Here is a 20,321-nt window from a genome sequence, read left to right on the forward strand (position 1 = left end):
CCGGACGAGGGATATAGACCTTTTAGTGTATTAACAGTGATGGGTCACGAGCTGGACGCAGGCACTGACATGCTGCAAATAGAGGCAGAAGGATGTAAAGCATGGCGATGCTGAGGAGCGGGAAGCTTCCTGGGTTTAAAAACAGAAAAGAAAAAAAAAGACAGGCAGGTTAAGGCTCTCGTCTGCCTGACCTTTTTTTTGCTCATTATCTTTTCTATAAGTCTTCTTCTAGCTTTCGTTCTTCCTTCTTCCAATCTTTGCTGTCTGGATAGAGTTTCCAGTCAATCTGATAACCGTTTCATTTGAAATCTGCACCTCCTCATATTGTATTAAAATGGGATTTAGACAATCCCTCCCCATCTGTCGTATTAATATGTAAAGCCAGTGTCAGAGAGCTTTATCATTGCCTTACCGAGTATCTCTTATGACTTGCGGATTGTACAGATGAGCTGTATGTATCGGTTTCATCTCAATGAGCTGAACCGCCTCGTATCTTGCTTTGACTGTGCTATCTCTGCTGTGATACTGTACAGTACAGAGAGCTTATGCCGCATCGAGGCCTGCTTTAGATCCTGCTCTTGAACTTTTCCATATCTGCTTTCCACTTTGAAATTTGAGATAAGAGACAACTGTTAGGGTTTTTTAAACTGAATATTATGTCATACATAGAGTAGTACTTTTTTTTTTCCAAAATGGACTGAAGATTTGTTTTTCAGAAGGGAATGAAGATTTGTAGACATGCCTCACAGATGGCCTTTCAAAGGGCGGTGGACAGATGAGCCTTCTGGAGCTCTCTCTGTGTGTGTGTGTGTGTGTGTGTGTGTGTGTGTGTGTGTGTGTGTGTGTGTGTGTGTGTGTGTGTGTGTGTGTGTGTGTGTGTGTGTGTGTGTGTGTGTGTGTGTGTGTGTGTGTGTGTGTGTGTGTGTGTGTGTGTGTGTGTGTGTGTGTGTGTGTGTGTGTGTGTGTGTATTTGTGTGTGTGTGCGCGCGCGCGTGTGTGTGCGTGTGTGTGTGCGCGCGCGCGTGTGTGTGCGTGTGCGTGTGCGCGCGCACGTGTGTGTGTGTGTGTGTGTCCCTCCTGTTGAGACAAGCACACAGCCTTCCACTTGCACTCCGCTCTTTGTGGGTTGACAGACTTGAGGAGCTCGGGCACTCCCTACCATCATTCAAGTGTTCTATAGAAACACCACAGCGCTTCCGCCATCAATCAAATCGAAGGCGTCATTCTTCACCGGCCAGTTAAGCGCAGTGTACGTCCTGCTCAGCCACTGGTCACTGCACCAGTGCGCGTCCGTAAACACTGCAGGTGGGTGTCCGTGTCTCCAGGGCTGGGTCGCTGAGAGGATAGCTGTGATAAATATAGCTCTCAGGGCAATGGGGGTGACCTTTGAACCCTGCTCTGTCACATTCTGCCTCGCTTCAGTGCTCCGCGCTGCATGGCTGGCTAATTGAATGTTAACAGCGCCTTTTCACACAAGAGGACCGTGCTGCCCAATGCCCCTCCAATCCCCCGGGCTATAAATTACCAATTCTTCTAAACGAATATCCTTCTGGCTGTTTTTACTCTCCAACCACCCCTAACCCCCTCCACCCCCAAGCACACACGCAAAACACACACACAGTCTCACACACACACTCACTCACTCACTCACTTCAAAGTCACACATAATTACTGTAATCCAGTGTTTGAATTCATTACTTATTCTCATGCGGAGCCAATATTGCAAATTAGTAAGTGAAGCAATCAGAAAACTTCAGAGAGCTGCCCACCCACCTCTTCTGCCTTGTTGCATAAAAGGGCTCGCTGTTTAGTTTTCTCATGGTGTTTTCTTTGTAAACGCAGCCCTCATATTCCTTTGTAACTAAAATGAAGGTCAGCATCAGTGTTTCCAGTCTCTTTGCAATCCTCTTAGCCTCTCCGTCGAATACATTTTCATACTTTGACATTTACCAGTGAATTATGATCTATTTTCTATTTATTAAATTCTGTAAGTGGTGATCTACTGTTGACTTATGTCCTCAAAAAGTGAGATGACTGGTGTCTTTTCTACAAAGGACAAAAGGTTAACATATTTGCCATAATCCAGTCAAAAAGATTTCAGCAATATATATATATATATATATATATATATATATATATATATATATATATATATTCTCACAGCATGAATTGCTGTTAGGGTGTAGTATAGTGAAGTATGGCTGTCTCTCCCCGTCTTTCTCTATCTTTTACTCTACTGTCTTCCTCTGTCACACACAGACACAGACACACACACACTAATTAGTTAATTACTAGAATGAGTAATAGGCTAGCTAAATGCTCAGTGAGTCTCCACTACAATGGCTGAGGGTACTGCATGGTCAGAGGCGAGGCCTACGTGGCAGGAATGCAGAGTTGCATTAGCCTGTGATGGCGAGATGCTGAGTGCCGTAAATAAGGAGGTTATCTGCATCTGCAGTAGGTGCACCCCTATCTCTCTGTTCAGTTGTCCCCTGCTTTTTCCTGCTTTCTTATTCTCTCTCTCGTCTATTTCTCTCGCTCTCTAACATCTGACACCTCCATCTCCACAGCAGCCTTCCTCCTTCGAGGCTCCTCTGACACACACGGCCACTTCATTGATCGAGCGTTCTCCACCCGATCCTTCTCGACTGCCCTCCTCTCTCTCTCGCTCTCGCTCTCGCTCTCTCTCTCATTGCTCTCTCTCTCTCTCTATTTTTATGTTGACATTTTGCAGCACCAGTTCTGAATGGCTCCAAAAGACTTTCTTTTTCACTGTGGACAAACTGGACCAATTCATTGTTGTCCTGTTTTTGTCAATTTGCCTCAAATATTCATATCTGAACACATCTCTGCTTGGCTGTAGTTCGCATTTCAAGTTGAATAAAGGGACAACGTCATAAATCACTATGCTTATGTGAGATTCCAGGCACAATCGCCCTGATTCCTGTCCATTGTGTAGAATGCGATAAACATTCCCTTAGCTGTGTCCATGATAGGAAAACTGCCCTTGAGCGTGTGAAATTCACACGATTAAGAGCTGGGTCCAAATGAGACATAATCTAATTAAAATCATTATCGCAGCTCTCAAAGTCGCTGTGTGCTTTACACGATGGTACGTTGTATTGTTTTCCCACTTCGAGCGACGCTCATAACACATAACACTCCTCTGTGTTTGCACTGTACTGACACTTTCCCACCTCCCACTTCAGTTCTGTTTGGGAACTCATCCGTGGCGTGTGGCCCCTGCACGATAACTCGCCCTGCAGGAACGACGTTCCACTGAACAGGTGCGCTCAGCAGACGCGATGAATGACTTCTCCTGCTTCATACATTTCTGGACACCCGACAGTCAGCCATAATTAAATCAGTAAATACCCAGTGCAATTAAATCACGACAGGGCTGATTGTCGAGATCGACTTTTATAATAAGATGCGCTCAGCGCATTAAGTGCCAGCATGGAGATGGCGCGGGCTACTAGCCTGTCACCCTTGAGAGGGAGAGAGCGTGACTGTGTTCGGTCCGGTATCGCAGCTGTCACACTTAATCACACTTAGATTACCCCAAAAGTCAATCTGCGACATGGAACTTTGAGCAAATATGACAAGATTGCTGTTGGTTTTTAATTTGTTTTTTCCCGCATCGGTGTGTCTGACATAAGTACCTACAGATTGTACTGAGGCAGCGCTCGAGTAGTATTGGGGTGGGGGTTGAAGGGAGGGGGGGGAGGGGGGGGGGTAGAACTGGGGATGCTGTCTTGTGTGATGGATAGGAGGATCTGTCCCATCTCTTTAGGGCAGAAACACAGATACACAGAAATTTGAAACAGGAAATAAATAAACAGAAAACTACACGTTTGTAGTCAGTATCCAGTATCCTGTGTGTGTGTGTGTGTGTGTGTGTATGTGTGTGTGTGTGTGTGTGTGTGTGTGTGTGTGTGTGTGTGTGTGTGTGTCACAGGTGAGATGTGGGGGGGGGGGGGGTTGGTAAGACTGTTAAAAACCAAAAGAGCTTGACAAAGAGGCTTACTGATGGGAAGAGAGACACTCACTGATCGTTCTCCATGAAAGCAGAAATAGTAGCACTGACAAATCCATGGAGCAGTGTGTTCCACTGTGTTATCTCCAACACGCCCTCTCAGCTGTCAGTCAGAGAGAGAGAGAAGAAGGATGGAGGGAGGGAGGGATAGTCAGAGGGAGAATGCACACCTACAGCTGGTTAACTAGTTAATTCAGTCAGCAGACTAAAAACCAGGAACCTCAAGCAGACCCAAAACATCCTTTCTAAGCCCAGTACTGAAGTGATCACTCTTGCAGTTCACAGACACACACCATTGCACATGTATCATGTCCTGTCGTGTTTATAACATGCGTACATAGCAGAGCGAGATCGAGCAGAGATTGAATTAGCGAGGGAGAATAATGGGGCTTGGATGAATACATTGTGGGTATTATAGCACACAAGCTTGAATAGAGTATCAGATTTTGTACAGTTTTATTCCAAAGCATGCTATTCGTTTCTAATCTGACAGCGAGAGAAAGAAAAGGAATGGGTGTGTTTGTGTGTGTCAGTGTGTGCTGTGTGTGTGTATGTAATGTGTGTGTGTGTGAGCTGTGTGTGTAATGTGTGTGTACTGTGTGTGTTATGTGTGTGTGTTTCCAGGAACAGAAAACCCCCCCATCAGCAACTTACACAAATGGGAGTTTTTCTGCTTTGTCTCATTTCTCTGTTCGCTTTCCCATCTTCCACTCCGTCTTCACCGTGAACCACTGACAAACCTCCTTGACCCCTTTCTGGACCAACATCTAGGCCAGGCTGCCTCCCCTGCCTCCGGGGATATCTGTCTAAGGCTTTCTATTACGGGAAAATTAAAGGGATAGTACGTAAGTTCTCTGTAATGCTCGCTCTGGATGTGCACGAATGTACAATGTGAAACAAAGGTATGTTTGGACATCTGCAGTTATCCTGCTTTCTGTGTAGAACTAGGGCAAACCACCTCTCCTGATCTCACTGTTGGGTTGTTATGGCTATATCTATTGGCTGACGATGGCTTAAGGCCGAAACGCGTCTGTGCAAAATAAACTGGTCTTAATATAATTGAGAAAAGCTTGAGATTGCGGTTTTTATTCAACTCATAGTTAACATTCTTTTACTCGCACCCGAAAACGCATTTATATTTTTTTGAAGTAGAGCGCGCCTATCCCTACTAATATCTCTATTGGCTGTCATAGACCAATAGCTGTTGTAGTTGTGTATAGTCTGTTTGGGTATGCAATGTTTGGATTCCTTACATAACATGTCGTTTCTTCTCCCTTCAGTGGCTTCTCAGTTTTTCTAATCTGATGCTAATGAACATAAAATGCGCACAGCATTAAAAAAATAAAAAATAAATAAAAAAGCTCATGATAATGACTGTCATTGTGCGAGCCCCATATCCGCTGGCTTGCTTATCTCACTGCCCCGGGCCATCTGTAGATTTCCTTCTCTTCGATAATTTGGATGTCTTCTTACGCAGAACAAGATTAGGCACTTGAATTGATGTAGATTGGTCGAGGGAATATAATGCCCCTGAGTGAGTATTGAAAAAAGGAGTGATAGAGAGAGAGAGAGAGAGAGAGAGAGAAAGAGAGAGAAAGAGAGAGCGAAAGAAAGAAAGAAAGAGAGAGAGAGAGAAAGAGAGAAAGAAACAGAACAACAAAAGACCATGTTGACATTATGATGCAGGCTGCTGATTCAGAGCATGATTCTTCCTTGTCGTGTGTGCTTCTTAAGAGCACAGTGAGACTGCAGTCTGATCAGTGACTGCACACTGAGGCCAGCAGGCACTCCTTACAGTATGGCACTTCAAAGATGTACATCTGATATAGAAACGACGGGAACAAGCACCTTCAGCAGGGGATTTGTATTAGATGTTCCTGGTGGCATGAGAGATTGCAGAGTAGGACCCCAAACATAATGTTTTTTTTTTTTAAATTTTTTACGATTTTTATTTTTGGGGTTTTTATGCCTTTATTTAGATAGGACAGTTGAAGATATGACAGGAAGCGAGGCGGAGAAGAGGTGGGGAGAGGATTGGGAAATGACATCAGGCCAGACTTGAACCTGTGTCCCCTCGGGCAATGTAGCCCGTAAGTGGGGGGCTTTATCGGCCCAAACATAATGTTTTGCCATCTTACTGTAACTGAATTTATGGCAGTGATGATTGCAATCTGAAGACATAATAGATACAAAATGATGCCAACAGAAGTAACTATGGCTCTTTCACCTGCAGAAAACCCAGTAGGGTGGCTCCACTCTGTACATTAGTCCGTTAGTCCGCTTTGTGTATTGGTACTTCTCAGTTGGAGAACTCACACCATGAGTGCCTCTTCATGGGGTTGTCCATGCTCACATCTCATCTCCCTCTGGTTTATTCTAGCGGAAACATTCCTGGCTAGCCCTAGGCCCTAGCAGCTGATCAAAACACTTGCTGTTGATGTTTTACCAATAGTTTATTTCCCTGTCTTAGACTTGATAGAGTAAATTATGCTTATGGAAGTCACCACCTGCAGGAGGGCCAGAAGGATTGCTCGAGGCCCTATAAACTGATTAAAAAACATGGTTGGATTCTGAAACCAATATCCTCAAAATCTTCAATATCAGGGTCGGTCTCAGCAGAGAACACGGCCAATGTGCACGTCGTACTAGCAGACACACAAAATACGCCCAGTAGAAGTGAGGAAGTGAAATGTTCAAGGGAGATTCAGTCAGACAGCTGTGTGGCACTCCAAGCTGCCTGGGAGAGGAACGTGAGGAGAGGTGGCTCATCACAGCTCCAGGAAGCACTTGATGACAGGCAAGGACCCACACGCTCCAGGCAGCCCTAACGGCAGTCCCTTAGACCCCTAGACCAGCCTGCCCCTTCTGCTGCTGCAGTAAACTAATTAGACAAACCCTTTGTAGCCCCCCTGAAAGACATTAAAGGTGCGACATGACTTAGCATCCTGTGTTTATCAGGGACAGGATGCTTAATCCCACCATATACCAGGGGGCTCTGAGGTCTAAGAACTGCAAAGTATTTTCTCCTTTTAAGAATCACTCAATTTGTTTGTACGGATACCAAGAGATTGCGTCAATGTGTCTCTGTGGTCTGCGAAAGTGAGATGCACTTTTAACACTGAGAGAGATATAGCTGCGGGCCGGGCATGCAGCATGCACCACAGGTCTCCCCAGAAAATGTCATTCTCTTGCTTATTTCTGTTTGCTGTAAAGTGTGATATAGTGCCCTGTTCAATATCTCAATTGCAGTGGTGTCAGTTGGATTGTGTCTTACTATACAACTGGTGTATGTACTCTGGACTCAGAACTGAAGATTTTAATACTCATAGCCAGAAACCTTAGTAGTGGTTTAACCACATTATGTCCTACTTTATCTAGCTGCAGTCTGGATTACAGGATGAATATAAACAAGTTCAAGAACATGGCTCTCATGGTTAACAGTGTTGTTGTAAAACTAGCCCTAATCTAGCTTCATGTGAAGTAGGATGCCCTTGGAGGTTTGAATGCAAGGTTCACAACTCTTCCTGACCCTGCTTCCATCTGGTTTAACCCCCCTTACAGTATCACTGTGATTGAACAGAGTTGATGCTACACAGGGCATGAACTCTATCACAGCGCCACCATTAAAGATACTGACCACATTCAGCCGCTGGTTTACGTCTGTTGTGGAGGGATGTTTTTTTTCTCTAGGAGGCAGGAAATGCTTCTGAAATGCTGCATTTCCAGAAAGACCTTGTGAGATCAGAAAGGTCTGCACTCTGGAGAATGGCCATTAGCTTTCCCATCATCGGTTAAGTAAGGCTCTTCTGTCTCTCTGTGTGCAATTATCTTATAGTGATCTCAACTGCTGGGCAGCCCAAGATAGAGTCAGTCCATCAGCAATTGCAAATTGATACAGTTCATCAAATCTGTTAGGGTCCTTTGTGCTTATTATTTTATTAGACGCCATATTGAATTTTAATTAGTTTTTCATCTTTTGCTCCTCAGATTTTGTAGTCAATGTTTTTTTTGTCTTTCATCACCAGCAGAGCGCCAAAGTGTCTTCCAATGTTCAAACATTAAAACCCATGGACGCCTGCAATGATGATCATTTTGCATAAACAAACAAATACAATGCTTTTTTTTTTTTTTTAAACTGCCAGCCACCTGGAGTTGGTTTTCCAGTCCTGCTGCCTGTGTGTGCCCCAAGTGTGTGTTTGCCACTCTGCTGTAGGTTTCATCATTCTCCACGGTGTTTGTCACCGTCACTAAGTGCTGACAGGGCAGCAGCTGCCACAGACGGGTGTTTCAATAGAGGCTAGACACAATGGGCACCGGTGTGCCATCAGCGCAAATGGCCCTTGAACCGTCCCGGCTTAACCACAACACTGACAGAAAAGACTGACAGGAGCCCCAGATCCCTGCGGTTAATGTCATGGGCTTGGTTTACCCACTGTCTCCCATTACAAGCTAGCCTTTTAACGGTGTCAGCAGCAAGACAGGCTGGCCCTGGAACAGCCTAGCCTTTACTTCTCATTTGAGACATTTGGTATTTGCATTTGGTATTTTATATCATATATTGTATTTGGAGATATGATTGCGTATTGGTGCACTAACCTTTCATATAATTCGTTATGAAATTCTGGCACTTAATGAGCGGTAAATTACATCAGGTCACCTCCTATGTCCACAGAGCGCAGTTTAATTATGTACTGCCGCCTTTGTAAGTCACTTTGGATGAAAGCATCCGCCTAATGAATAAGCATAAATGTAAATCTAAACGGAAGGTCCTGTTGCAGTGTTGTGCTCTCTGTCAGGATGAGACATTCTGGAACTTTGGCCCAAGGATGAACGACGGCCAATCAGGGGCCAGTTGGCGTTACCCTCGTCTGCATGGCAAAGATGAATGTGGGGAGGTTCCGTTCCGCTACACCTGCCCGGCTTAAGAGCGGCTTCGCTTTTCCCCCCTTGCCGTGCTTCGGGCCTCGCTGGTATGATTTATGAATCAAATCAAAACACTGACTAGCTAGTGAATGAGGTAGGCCAACCTTAGACTGTCGCAAGCCAGCAGGTGTTGATATACGGGCAGCATCGGCGATGCAGTGTGTTTGAGAGATAGACAAAAAGGAAAGAGTGAGACAGAGTATATGTGTTTGTGTGGGTGGTTTGGAGAGAAAGACCATGCGAGAGTGGGTGTGTGTGTGTGTGTGTGTGTGTGTGTGTGTGTGTGTGTGTGTGTGTGTGTGTGTGTGTGTGTGTGTGTGTGTGTGTATGAGTGAGAGTGGGTGCCTGCCCACTCGTATAAAATAAGACTGTGTGTGTGTGTGTGTGTGTGTGTGTGTGTGTGTGTGTATGTGTGTGTGTGTGTGTGTGTGTGTGAGTGAAGTGAGAGTGGGTGCCTGCCCACTCGTATAAAATGAGTTTCTCAGAGACAGAGAGATTGAGAGATGGCTGCAATAGTTTAATTGCTTTTGAGTGAATATTTCTTTTCCATTGGAGCCATTAGCTGTACTGCTTAATGAGATGTGGAGATAGATTCAAATCTATTATAAAGATGAGCTTTGAATTCCTGTGGATGCAGCTATCAACACAGCTCTCTCCAGTGTGCTCTCCTAATGCACTGAAATAGCACTGAGTTCATGTGGGAGGACCTTTAACAAACAACAACAACAACAAATACAAATTTTTAGAGTGGCTCATATAAAACTGATGAATGAACACATGTACATGATATCTGATGTTACCATGGTATTAAGAAACGCAAACAATTGCCTACAACAGGCTCAGTACTGTTCCAAGCTTATACTGAGATACTACTTAGAAATGTTCCATTAACGTGTACATGTCATAGATGCTGAAGAACATGTATTTTCACCGATTGTTCTCTACTGTCGACACACTTAAAATGTACTGTTGCCAATTATGTGGCAGTTTAGTTTGAGTATTAGATTGGTTCTTCCATTATGCACTGCCAGATCAAAGTATCATCTATATGTCATGATCAGGGTTGACATTTTCAGACGGCATAAGAAGCTGTGATAAGAGCACTTCCATGGGTGGAATCCTTGCTTGCTCTAGGGGTCCCAGGCCCTTGGCTCTGTAAAGTGCCTAGAGACCTTTTTTTTTATTGAATGGGACACTGTAAAAATCTTACCACTTTGGTGTTTACAGGTATGGAGACATGGTGCCCAATACCATTGCGGGGAAGATATTTGGTTCAATCTGCTCTCTCAGCGGTGTGTTGGTGATTGCCTTGCCAGTACCCGTCATTGTGTCCAACTTCAGTCGCATCTACCACCAGAACCAACGGGCCGACAAGATGCGGGCCCAGCAGGTAAAATGGCCACCAAAAGAGAGTACCTCTGTTGTTATATTTCCCCTCCCTCTCTCTCTCTCTCTCTCTCTCTCATTCTATTCCTTTTTATCTTCCACTCCCATCCTTGATGTTCGTCTGGGAGCAAAGGGCATCAAGAGCTCTAAAGTGGATGTGGTGTCTGGCTGTCCTCTTCCTCCCATATTCTAAGTTTTAATAATGCATCTTCTTTTGGAAGTGTTCTCCCGGTTCCTTCTTTCCTCTGCCCAACCCTTCCACCATGTTCCCCTGTGTCTTGAATGTACCATATTTATGCCCTGTCTAACACAGCCTACGCCCATTTGAGTGTAGTTTAATGTCCACTGGTGTAACTCCTTCTTTGATTTAGTGCAATTTAAGGAGAATAAACATTTTGATGAGCTATCATTTGCTACTTAGTCACAAATGATTAGAGCACCTCTTTAGGAGACAATGGCTTCTTCCGGGACAGCGAGAGAAATAAGGCTGTCACGAAACAGGAGGTTTTATATTCCTTGGACACTGCATTTCGGGTTATATGCGGAACAAGTGCTGACACGGTCATTTCAGCTGTGTTCTCCTCTATTTTTCAGAAAGTGCGGGCTGCCAGGATCCGCCTGGCAAAGAAAGGGTGCACAAATGCATTTCTCCAGTATAAAGACGATGGGGGATTGGAGGTAGGTATATCGCCCCAACACACAGATAACACGACTGGTGATAAAAGCACAGATTCATGGAATGAGCTTTTGGAATATATGGGATGTTGGAATATATGTGCATTCAGCATACACAGGTCAATCAGTTCTGCTCTTTTATGCGCTTGAATTAACTGCTGTTAAATGCATCTAAGCTGAAACGCACAGGCATAAAACTGATCCTTGAAGGTGAGATGAGACTCTGGAGAGGTAAAGGAGTGGTATATTCTGGCAGAATTATTCTCCCAGGTGTCAGGTGGATGGGATTTGGAGGTCTGAAACTCCGAGCTCAAAAACTTCATTTTGTTATGCTGTGAGGAAAGAATAGAATCTGGGGTCCTTTAGGCATTGGTACATTTCCCAGAAGTCCCAGGTTGATAAGATGGTATCATTAAGCTCCCAGCTGTAGTGTGTGGAGAGTAATGACTACAGTATTTACTATACATGGGAGGGAAGCACACGGTCATGTTTCTTGCCTCTTTGTGCCTCCATGTGCCTTTCAAAACTGACAGTATCCTCTCCTTTTCGCCAGGTTCCTTGGGAGATACTGTTATCTTTTTTTTTTTTTTTACATTAATAAGTGTGGTTTGCCACCGTCTTGAAGGCTTTTTATTGCATTTTTATAGTTGACATTGTGACCGTTATCAGTTTATTGAGGGATTGAGATTACCCTTTCCGTTGGGATATTCTCTGACAGTGTGGCCATCTGAAAGGAACTTAAAATAGCCAAATGTCATATTGCTGGTCATCAATAATTCATTACCAGAGCCTGCCCAATTAGACCACTCTGACTGAGCACCAAGTGTTCAGAATAAAACGTATGTAGCCCAGCCAGAAGCAACAGAAGACAGTCCATTCCCTTACACAACACTAAAGGATACGGTGGTCCAAGGAGAAGCATTTACGCTATCCTCAGATCGCTGCTAAGTTATCGACCAGGGGAGGCTAAACAACGTCCTCTGGCCGTGACATTTGGCGGCGTCGTGTCGCTGCTGTGCGGAGACGAAGTGTGTAATTGGGAGGCTGATGCCAGGGTCAGGATCCCAGCGCCTCAGATCAGACGGCATGCAGTCGAGGAGGACAGGTGGGAGGCTGACGGGCAATTATGGCACTGGGGGGCTAATGATGTTAGCGACAGGGGAGCATGGCATATAAAGAGGCACCCAACCGCTGGTTTCGCCTCCTAATGCCGAGCTGCTGTTGCCTGTTGCTTTTCGATAAGTTTTAGATGATGTCGTTACGTCTCTCATTTGGGTGCTCAGTCACTTTCCACATGAGAGGAGACATATGGCTAGAGTTTTGTTTTTGTTAAGAGATCCTACTGAAGTAGAGAGGCTTTTTAGCCTGATTCTGTTCAACTCTTTATGATAGAGCAGACTTCTATCGTTTGTCGTGGCATAAAGTCTGGTTCTTGTACAAGTTGTTCCGCTTTAATTCCAGTTTGATCCAGAATGATTTTCTATTTCAGGTGAAAAAACATCCTCTCTGAACAACTCATATTTCAACTCATATTTGAAACCTTCTGTTTTACATGAAAATAAAGAGATCCCTCCATTTAATTCTTCGCGTCATTATCTTTTGTTTATAACATTAGCTTTACTGTTGAATATTTTTCAGATTGAGTTCCTTCCGTCTGACAGATTCACGCTTGCCTTTCAGGCTTCAGTCCTGGCTTTGGGCTATTTTTGTTATTAGGTACAATAACTGCACCCCTTACCAGATGGATTAAGGCATACCCACATTCTCACAGGCATATTAACAATGCCTCATCCCTTCAGCACAGGAGAGAAGGGGCTGATCTCACACCCCCTGCATCAAATACAAAGGCTGAGAGAGAGAGAGAGAGAGAGAGAGAGAGAGAGAGAGAGACAGTGAAAGAGAGAGTTCTCATATTTGCTAATACACAAAGTTAAGTTCTGAGGAATCCTTATTCTGTTTCTTCTCAGCAGCTGAAAGCCCAGTTTAATCCAATATTTACAATCTCAGAGTGTGTGTGTGTGTGGGGGGGGGGGGGCTATTTTTTTTTGTGCGGATCTATAAACCCATTACTAACAGGGCAGCAGTGCTATTTATAAACCTGGAGGCTTTTTCTCCCTCGCTCCTCTCCTCCTCTTTTTCTTGTTCTCCTCTCAGGTCTGTCCCAGCTTTATGTCTTCCTGGTGCCTCACTTGTTTTTTCCCCCTTGCGTTCTCTGATTTACAGTTTTTTTTCCCTCTTGAAATACATTTCCCAGGTGTACCCTTGCTGTGATGCCTGCACTGTTGCTGTTCTCAGCTGGGTAGATGCTATGTTGTAGGTCACTGTGTTGTGCGTTTGTCCCCTTCTCTATTTTGTGTGCATGGGTACAGACGACTGTGCCGAATATGTCGGGCGTGTGAGGATGCAATGCTTTACATCTGGTTACTATCTCCCTTTTTTCTTCCTTTTTTTTTTTTTTTAAACTTCCATGACGAGTGCTTCAGCTGACCGTTTCTGTGCAGCGTGTTGTATGTCACTTGCCTTGTACGGATGTAGCGCTGAGGGCCCTTCACGGGATGGAAGTAATGTAATTTACTCTGCGTGTCCACAAGGCCACGGGGAATCAACAATCTGGCGAGGTTAATATCCAGATCATGCCATTATGACCCCTTGACCTACAGTGACACATAGGAACGGGACATGCATAGACATGCAAGTGCGGGTTTGTGAAGGTTTTGGTAGAGTGGGTCTTAACTGGGGAGTACCAGTGAGTTGAGGTCTCATACAGTCAAATGTTAACCTTTGTGAGATCTGCATTAGATTAGATTAGATTAGATTAGATTCAACTTTATTGTCATTATACAGAGTACAAGTACTGAGATAACGAAATGCAGTTTAGCATCTAACCAGTAAGTGCAAATAGCAATAAAAGTGCAGAGTATGTGCAAATGTAGGGTGGACTAAGTGAATAAATATGATATGTACAGTAAGAGTTAGAATATGACACAGAATTGTAATATAAACAGAAATTGAATAGCAGCAATTGAGCTAAGAGTGAGGTATGATAAGTATATAAAGTGCAGGTGAAAGTAAACTGATGGTAACAAGTGAAGTCAAGAGAATGAGGTAGTAAAGTACAATCAATACAGGTAATACAGTGAAGTGGATACAGTTTTAAAAAGACATTAAGGTGCAAATGTTCAGTGGCTGGAGGAGGGTGTGTGGCAGTCAAGCCAGGTATAGGGGGGGAGGAATGAGGTGTAGTGCAAATGATCAGTGGCTGGAGGAGGGTGTGTGGCAGTCAAGCCAGGGTGAGATCTGCATAGGCTAGTAACAAATAGTACTATTATAGGCAATATCTACCTGCACACATATTGTTTAAGATGGCCATTATGTAGTCCTATATAAAGTTATGTAGTCAGATCATAATGATTTCACAAACATTTCTGTGTCAAATTCGTCATATGATAAAAAAAATCCTGTCACCTAGTAGAGCTCTATCTTTTGTAGCATTTTTCCATAAGTGGTCTTAATCTTCCTCTTCAATAGCAGTGCATAAAACATGAGTCACATTACTTTATGCAAGTTATGGTTATATCTGATTATTACATCAGAGACAGTAGGTGTAGAGATTATTAGATTTTCTAAAGTCAGTCTGTTATCCTCTGTTCTCCAATCAAGTCTATACAATCAGAAAAGCTGGACATGGCTGGTGTGCGTAAACTGCATGACTTTTGTTTGTACTTCCTCTTCTCCTCACAATAAAACCCAGAGATGGGACCCAATCATGTCCCAATCTCATTGAACATGCATTTGGTGTTAATCATCACGAGCCCCTTGATCCAGGGGACTTGGGTCTCCTGCCTCCGCAGAGAACATTGTGTCGTTAATGTGACAGCTGTATCAGCAGGCCTGAACAATGGAGCTCCTCTGTGATTGATGGGTAAAGACCCGAAGGATCTACTGCAAGACAAGTAATCTCTCCCTCTCCTATATCAAGTGCTGTCGTCTGGTACAACTTGTGCCAATTCAAATCCCAGCAATTCTCCACATGGATTTGATTGCACTGTTAAATCATGTTGTTGTAGATATTGAAACCTCCCACGTGTGTATGCTGTGTGTAATATGCAATGGAGTCCCATGACGTACGCACGTTTTATGTCTTTTGTTGACACAGTGGAGGAGGATTGGCAATGTTTTTTTGTTTGTGTGTGTCTGCTTGTGAATAGATGTTAAATCAGTGGTAACAAGGCTCCCGTATTGTTTGGTGGTAACGGAAAAACTTTCAGAAGTAGGGAATCATACCTATGCATTGACATAGAGAATGACTTTGAATTTCAAGCCTAAGACAATCATTGATGATCTTATCAACAGTATCTGCGTGTGATCAGACAAATGTCCTTTTATGGCTGATCTTGAATTTTCCCACAAGCCAGCTTTTTTTTTTATCCTGTTTAGCCTTTTTCAAAATAGCTGTTCTCTGTCTGAAAGATAAGATCGTTGGAATTTAAGTGACTTTGAGAGGATGTACCCTGTCTATGCCAATGCGTCTGATAAACCACCTTTACCTGAAAAAACATCGGTTCGCTCCGAGATGGTATCGGCGAACCTCCTGCAATCAGTTTTTTGCCAATGTCGGTCATGACACCCTAGGACTGAGTGATCTGGTTAAAGCTCCTTTTACCGGAGGGGTTAAGAGGTCCGCTGGATGTCTGAGGAAACAATGCAATGGGTCGGCCACCCTGTGCTGTCCACTCGGACCCTAAAAGGTCTTGGGAGTGATACAGGATAATAGCCTCTTCACGTTCTATCTGGTCCCTATGAGAGGGGAAACTGCATAAGGTTTTTGTGCACATCAAGCAGATTATGTCAACAATTCGAATAGCTTTTTACTGTTCCTCAAAGACTTAAAAGCCACACAGATACCCCTAACTGTTGCAATTTATGCAGCTATTTAGTGAAATGCTGAAATGTAGATGCTCCAAGCAGTGCTGTTTAGCATAATTCTGAACTTGCTTAATGGATTTACCAAAAGCACAAACTCCACTATAAAGACATCAAGCTGTGCCTCTGAATAATGTCTGGAAAGGATCTGTGTCACATGCTAGTGAGCTTTGCCCTGGGTCTGAGCCTTTTCCTCTTGTTTTTGCAGGATCACGACAGTGGCAGCACTGCTTTGTGTGTGAAGAACAGGTCTGCCTTTGAGCACCAACATAACCACCTCTTGCACTGCCTGGAGAAAACCACGGTGAGTTTTACCGTTGCCATCACGCCCGTGTGTCACTTTCAAAAGGTCAGCAATCAACCATTGTGCCACTTTTAGGATTTTTCTTTGAATAATCCCTTCTCATAAAATACAGCGTGAGGCTGGCTGCATTACTGCCTGAAGGTAACACAGATTAATGTCTTAGCGTTGCATCTGGCAGACACTGAGCAAAGGCAGGCGGGATACAGTGGTAGGGTACAGTCTGCATCTGAATATCCGAACACAGCAAATCCCTGTCTTAACCTGTAAGTCTTCCGTCTTAGATGCTCAATGCTAGATGCTAATTTGGGAACTTTGGGATGGCATAGTACAGCAACTCCAAGGTTGTCTTTCGCTAAAGGTTGTCTTGTCTTTTGCTACAGGTTCTGATTCAGAGTACATGAACAGCACAGATAAAAGTTCACATTTCTGACCATCATGTAATCGCCACCCCCTCGTGGTTGTGTGCTTGGATTGTTGTCATCACTGTAGAGTTACCTGCTGAGATGGAGATGTTATGTCCCTCTCATCACTCCCTTTGTTTATTGTTAATTGGTCTGAAAATGAAACACATCTGCTAACGTACGATTTTGTTGTTATACTTGCATTTAATTTTTAATGACATAGGCATCTAAGATACAGTGGGATTTCTATCTTTTTCCAGAATCACGAGTTCACAGACGAGCTCACCTACAGCGAGGTGTGCATGACTGAGTCCATGGGCTACCGGACCAGCCGCAGTACCTCCCTGTCCAGCCACCACGGAAGCTCCACCACCTGCTGCCCGCGGCGGGCCAAACGCAGGCCCATCCGGCTGGCCAACTCTACCGTGTCGGTCAGTCGTGGCAGCATGCAGGAACTGGACACCCTCCACGTGCAGAAGACCACTGTGGTACCTCAGAGGTACGGCGTGACCGCACACTGAATTCACACTAGTGAGAAACATATCGGTCCCACTATTAATCCGCCATAATGGATATGTAACCATTTTAATGTAGTATTTTTATTCATTTTAATTCACTTCATTATAATAGTTCAAAGTTGACTTTCTCTTTGTAGTTTCCATGCAATTATTCATGAGTTCTCTACTTACACTAAATAAGAGCCCACTGCAGTTAGTTGATCAGTGGGAATCATTTTTTTATTCATATTAAATGACTTTTACTTATTTAATGGGGACAACTAGATAAACACAAAATTACCATGATACGTTTTTAATGTCCTGTACCCATGCTGTATGCATCGGTGTTCCTTGGGGTCAATTTGACCCTAGGCTGTTTTAATTTTATAGAATACATACGAAATTTCGACATTTTACAAACATTGTTACTATTCTTTATAAAAGAAATCGTTTTTCATTCCAAATGTTATAGATAACAAGAATATGTACTTAATATAAAGCCATGAAAACACCCAAAAAGATACCTCTTTCCAATTTTAGGTCAATCAGTGAGTATTTATGGTGATCTGCATATTTCTCCATAGTTGCGTTACAGGTATTCTGGATGTATAAGGGGGTTGGGTGGTTGGAATTGGTTTATTTAAAGGGCTATTTAGGTAGTCAACAAACGAACGTAAAGTACCTCACACATACACTTGGGTAAACATTTTAATTATAAAACATTTCTGGAGGTTTAAATTGCTGGGGTCAAATTGACCCCAAGGATAAAAAGATGTTAGTAAATTTGAAAGTAACATGAGGGCAGGAATGTAACCCTATGTGCAACTCCTGGTAGAGAACATCAGCAATGCAACACTATCATCCTGCAGTACTGTCTTAAGATACCTACAGTCAAAGCACTTGCAGACCTAGTACAGCAGAATTTTAGTCAAGTGTGATGACAGTGTAGTCAGTCGTAGTACTAGTTATTTCAACCCTGAATTTGGATTTGGATTTGCATTCGTGATGAGGTCAGATTTATGGCCCGTTGCTATGTTAGTCGCAGACTGCAATGTGTCGTATAAAGGGAAATCGATACAATTTATCAAGTAATAATATTAGCGTAATGTGGTTTTTGTTTCCTTGTTTTGGACTGCAGTCACAAAGCACCCCTCTGTCTCTCATCCTCCACTTTCTCTGTCTGTCGGTCTTTCTCTCTCTCTTTCTGTCTTTCTGCCATTCTTTTGAGCAGTCGCTCCAGTCTCAATGCCCGGACAGAAGACCTGAAGTTGAACTGTGACGACAGAGATTTCTCGGCGGCAATCATCAGTATCCCTACTCCCCCGGCCAACACCCCTGACGAGAGCCTCCATCCGTCACCTGCATTTCCCGGCATCCTTCGCAACTCCCGCTCAACCACCTACAACCCTGATAACGTCAAAATCTCCTCCTTATAACCCCCCCCCCCCCCCCTTAAGCACACAGGCTCTCCTTCCTACTGAACAACAGAAGGAAGAGAGAGACAGAGAAAGAGAGAAAGACAGTGAGAAAGAAAGAGTGAAAGAGAGCTCTTTCTAAGACATGATGTGACAGAGAACTTTTGAAGAGCTTTTACAGAAATAAAAGAAGACATACCTTTTCAAAACACCTGGCCTCATTCCAGTTCGAAAGCCGAGTTTGTACTGAGGGTTATTGTTATTGTTGTTGTTGTTGTTGTTGTTGTAAGTGGGGGGATAAGTGTAGGGGTAGATGGACCAGTTTTGAGTTTTAAAGTCCTGAGAGAAGACGAGTGCATATGGAGCAGCTGGAGTTGCATTGTGGCCATTGAGGCTCCAGCCGCGGTGAGAGGTGATCGAGTAGTTTTCTTTTCTTGGAGAATGGACGAAGGAGTTGTAAAAAAAAAAAAAACGGTAACAGAACCTTCACAAGCCTTTGGACTCAAAATGAGACATAAACTAGACGGCAAGTACAGTATGGTCAGCAACACAAAAAAAAAGTACATTTCACAAAAAGAAGTTCATCGCGACACATTTAAGATATGCAACATTAGACAACCAGGAAAAGTACATATACATTTAATGTGTGTTCATTTGCAGGGAGAGATTATACAGATTCTAAGCATAAATGCAAAGCTATATTACTATATCAATATGTCTTTAAAGAGAGTAACATGAATACCTTATTGTGCAATAGATTTGTTGTCACAGACCATGAGAGTAAAGGGGAGTATCAGCTAGTGGTATATATAAATAAATGTAACATATTTTGTACCATACCTCTCAGAATCACATGCATCTTCGAATCTTACCAAAAAATGTCAGTGATCTGACTAGCCTAATACCAACAGTGCATGTTGTTGTACAGTAGATGGCCAGGTTCGAGCCGGGAGAGGCTGTTCTCACCTATTTTTGCATGGAACCTACTTCATTTCGTTTGTGTTAATCTTCTCTTTTTTATGTTGATTATTAGTGAATTCAACATTTATAGACTAATAATGATTAAAAAAAAATGTGCTGCACCAGAAGTGTACAAATAAAACTTTCATTAAAAAAATATATGAAATTTAAAATAATAATTAAAAAAAAAAAGATTCAGGCATGTTCTTTGCAAAAAAAACTATTTTGGGCTGGATGAGTATGGTTGTGCAGTCCGTATGTGTGTGTGGTAGGTTGGGGAGGACTTGTGTAAACGGATCACAAATATGCATGGATACCGTTGTAGGTATGGTAGGTGTGTTCAGCAGGGCTTGTGAACTGTGAAACAGTCCTTTCAGAGAAATCTGAAGACATTGTGAATAGAATGTGGAGGGAAGGTCTGTAGTGTAGAAGGGGTCAAACTTTGAGCTTTCGGTTCAGACATTCATTTTCTTACTGTCAGAGTTCAGTTGGGCTGATCAGTTTGTTTGGGTTTAAACAGGTTGAGCTTTGTTCAGTTGTTCATGCGCTTTTCCCTATTATATTTTAACATTTGGTATTTGATGTGGTTCATGCACCAAACATGCTAATGTGTGTAATGCCATGAACCATTCTAACTTCATATATCATCACCAATTTTCCATTGCATATTTTCAGTATATTCACAGACAGTAACAGATGCTGGCAATAAATAGTGTAATTATTTTACTAAAAAAAAAAAAAAATGCATATTATATTTAATTTTTAAAACTGAAAAAGTACTTGCACTTGACTGTGATGACA

The 20,321-nt window shown here is 43.2% G+C and overlaps 1 protein-coding gene across 1 annotated transcript in view; it reads left to right on the forward strand.

The window, feature by feature from the left end:
* The window catches only part of kcnd1 (potassium voltage-gated channel, Shal-related subfamily, member 1), a gene marked incomplete at both ends in the record, with an annotated part of 36,623 nt that extends 18,042 nt beyond the window's left edge, over positions 1 to 18,581 (forward strand). The window contains 5 exons of the mRNA XM_080854388.1: positions 10,187 to 10,349; positions 10,940 to 11,023; positions 16,152 to 16,247; positions 16,909 to 17,147; positions 18,377 to 18,581. Coding sequence (XP_080710514.1) covers positions 10,187 to 10,349; positions 10,940 to 11,023; positions 16,152 to 16,247; positions 16,909 to 17,147; positions 18,377 to 18,581 — 787 coding nt within the window. The remainder of the gene's footprint in view (positions 1 to 10,186; positions 10,350 to 10,939; positions 11,024 to 16,151; positions 16,248 to 16,908; positions 17,148 to 18,376) is intronic.
* Positions 18,582 to 20,321: the final 1,740 nt, after the last annotated feature.

Source organism: Sprattus sprattus (assembly GCF_963457725.1).
Source record: "Sprattus sprattus genome assembly, chromosome: 16".
NCBI lineage: Eukaryota > Metazoa > Chordata > Actinopteri > Clupeiformes > Clupeidae > Sprattus > Sprattus sprattus.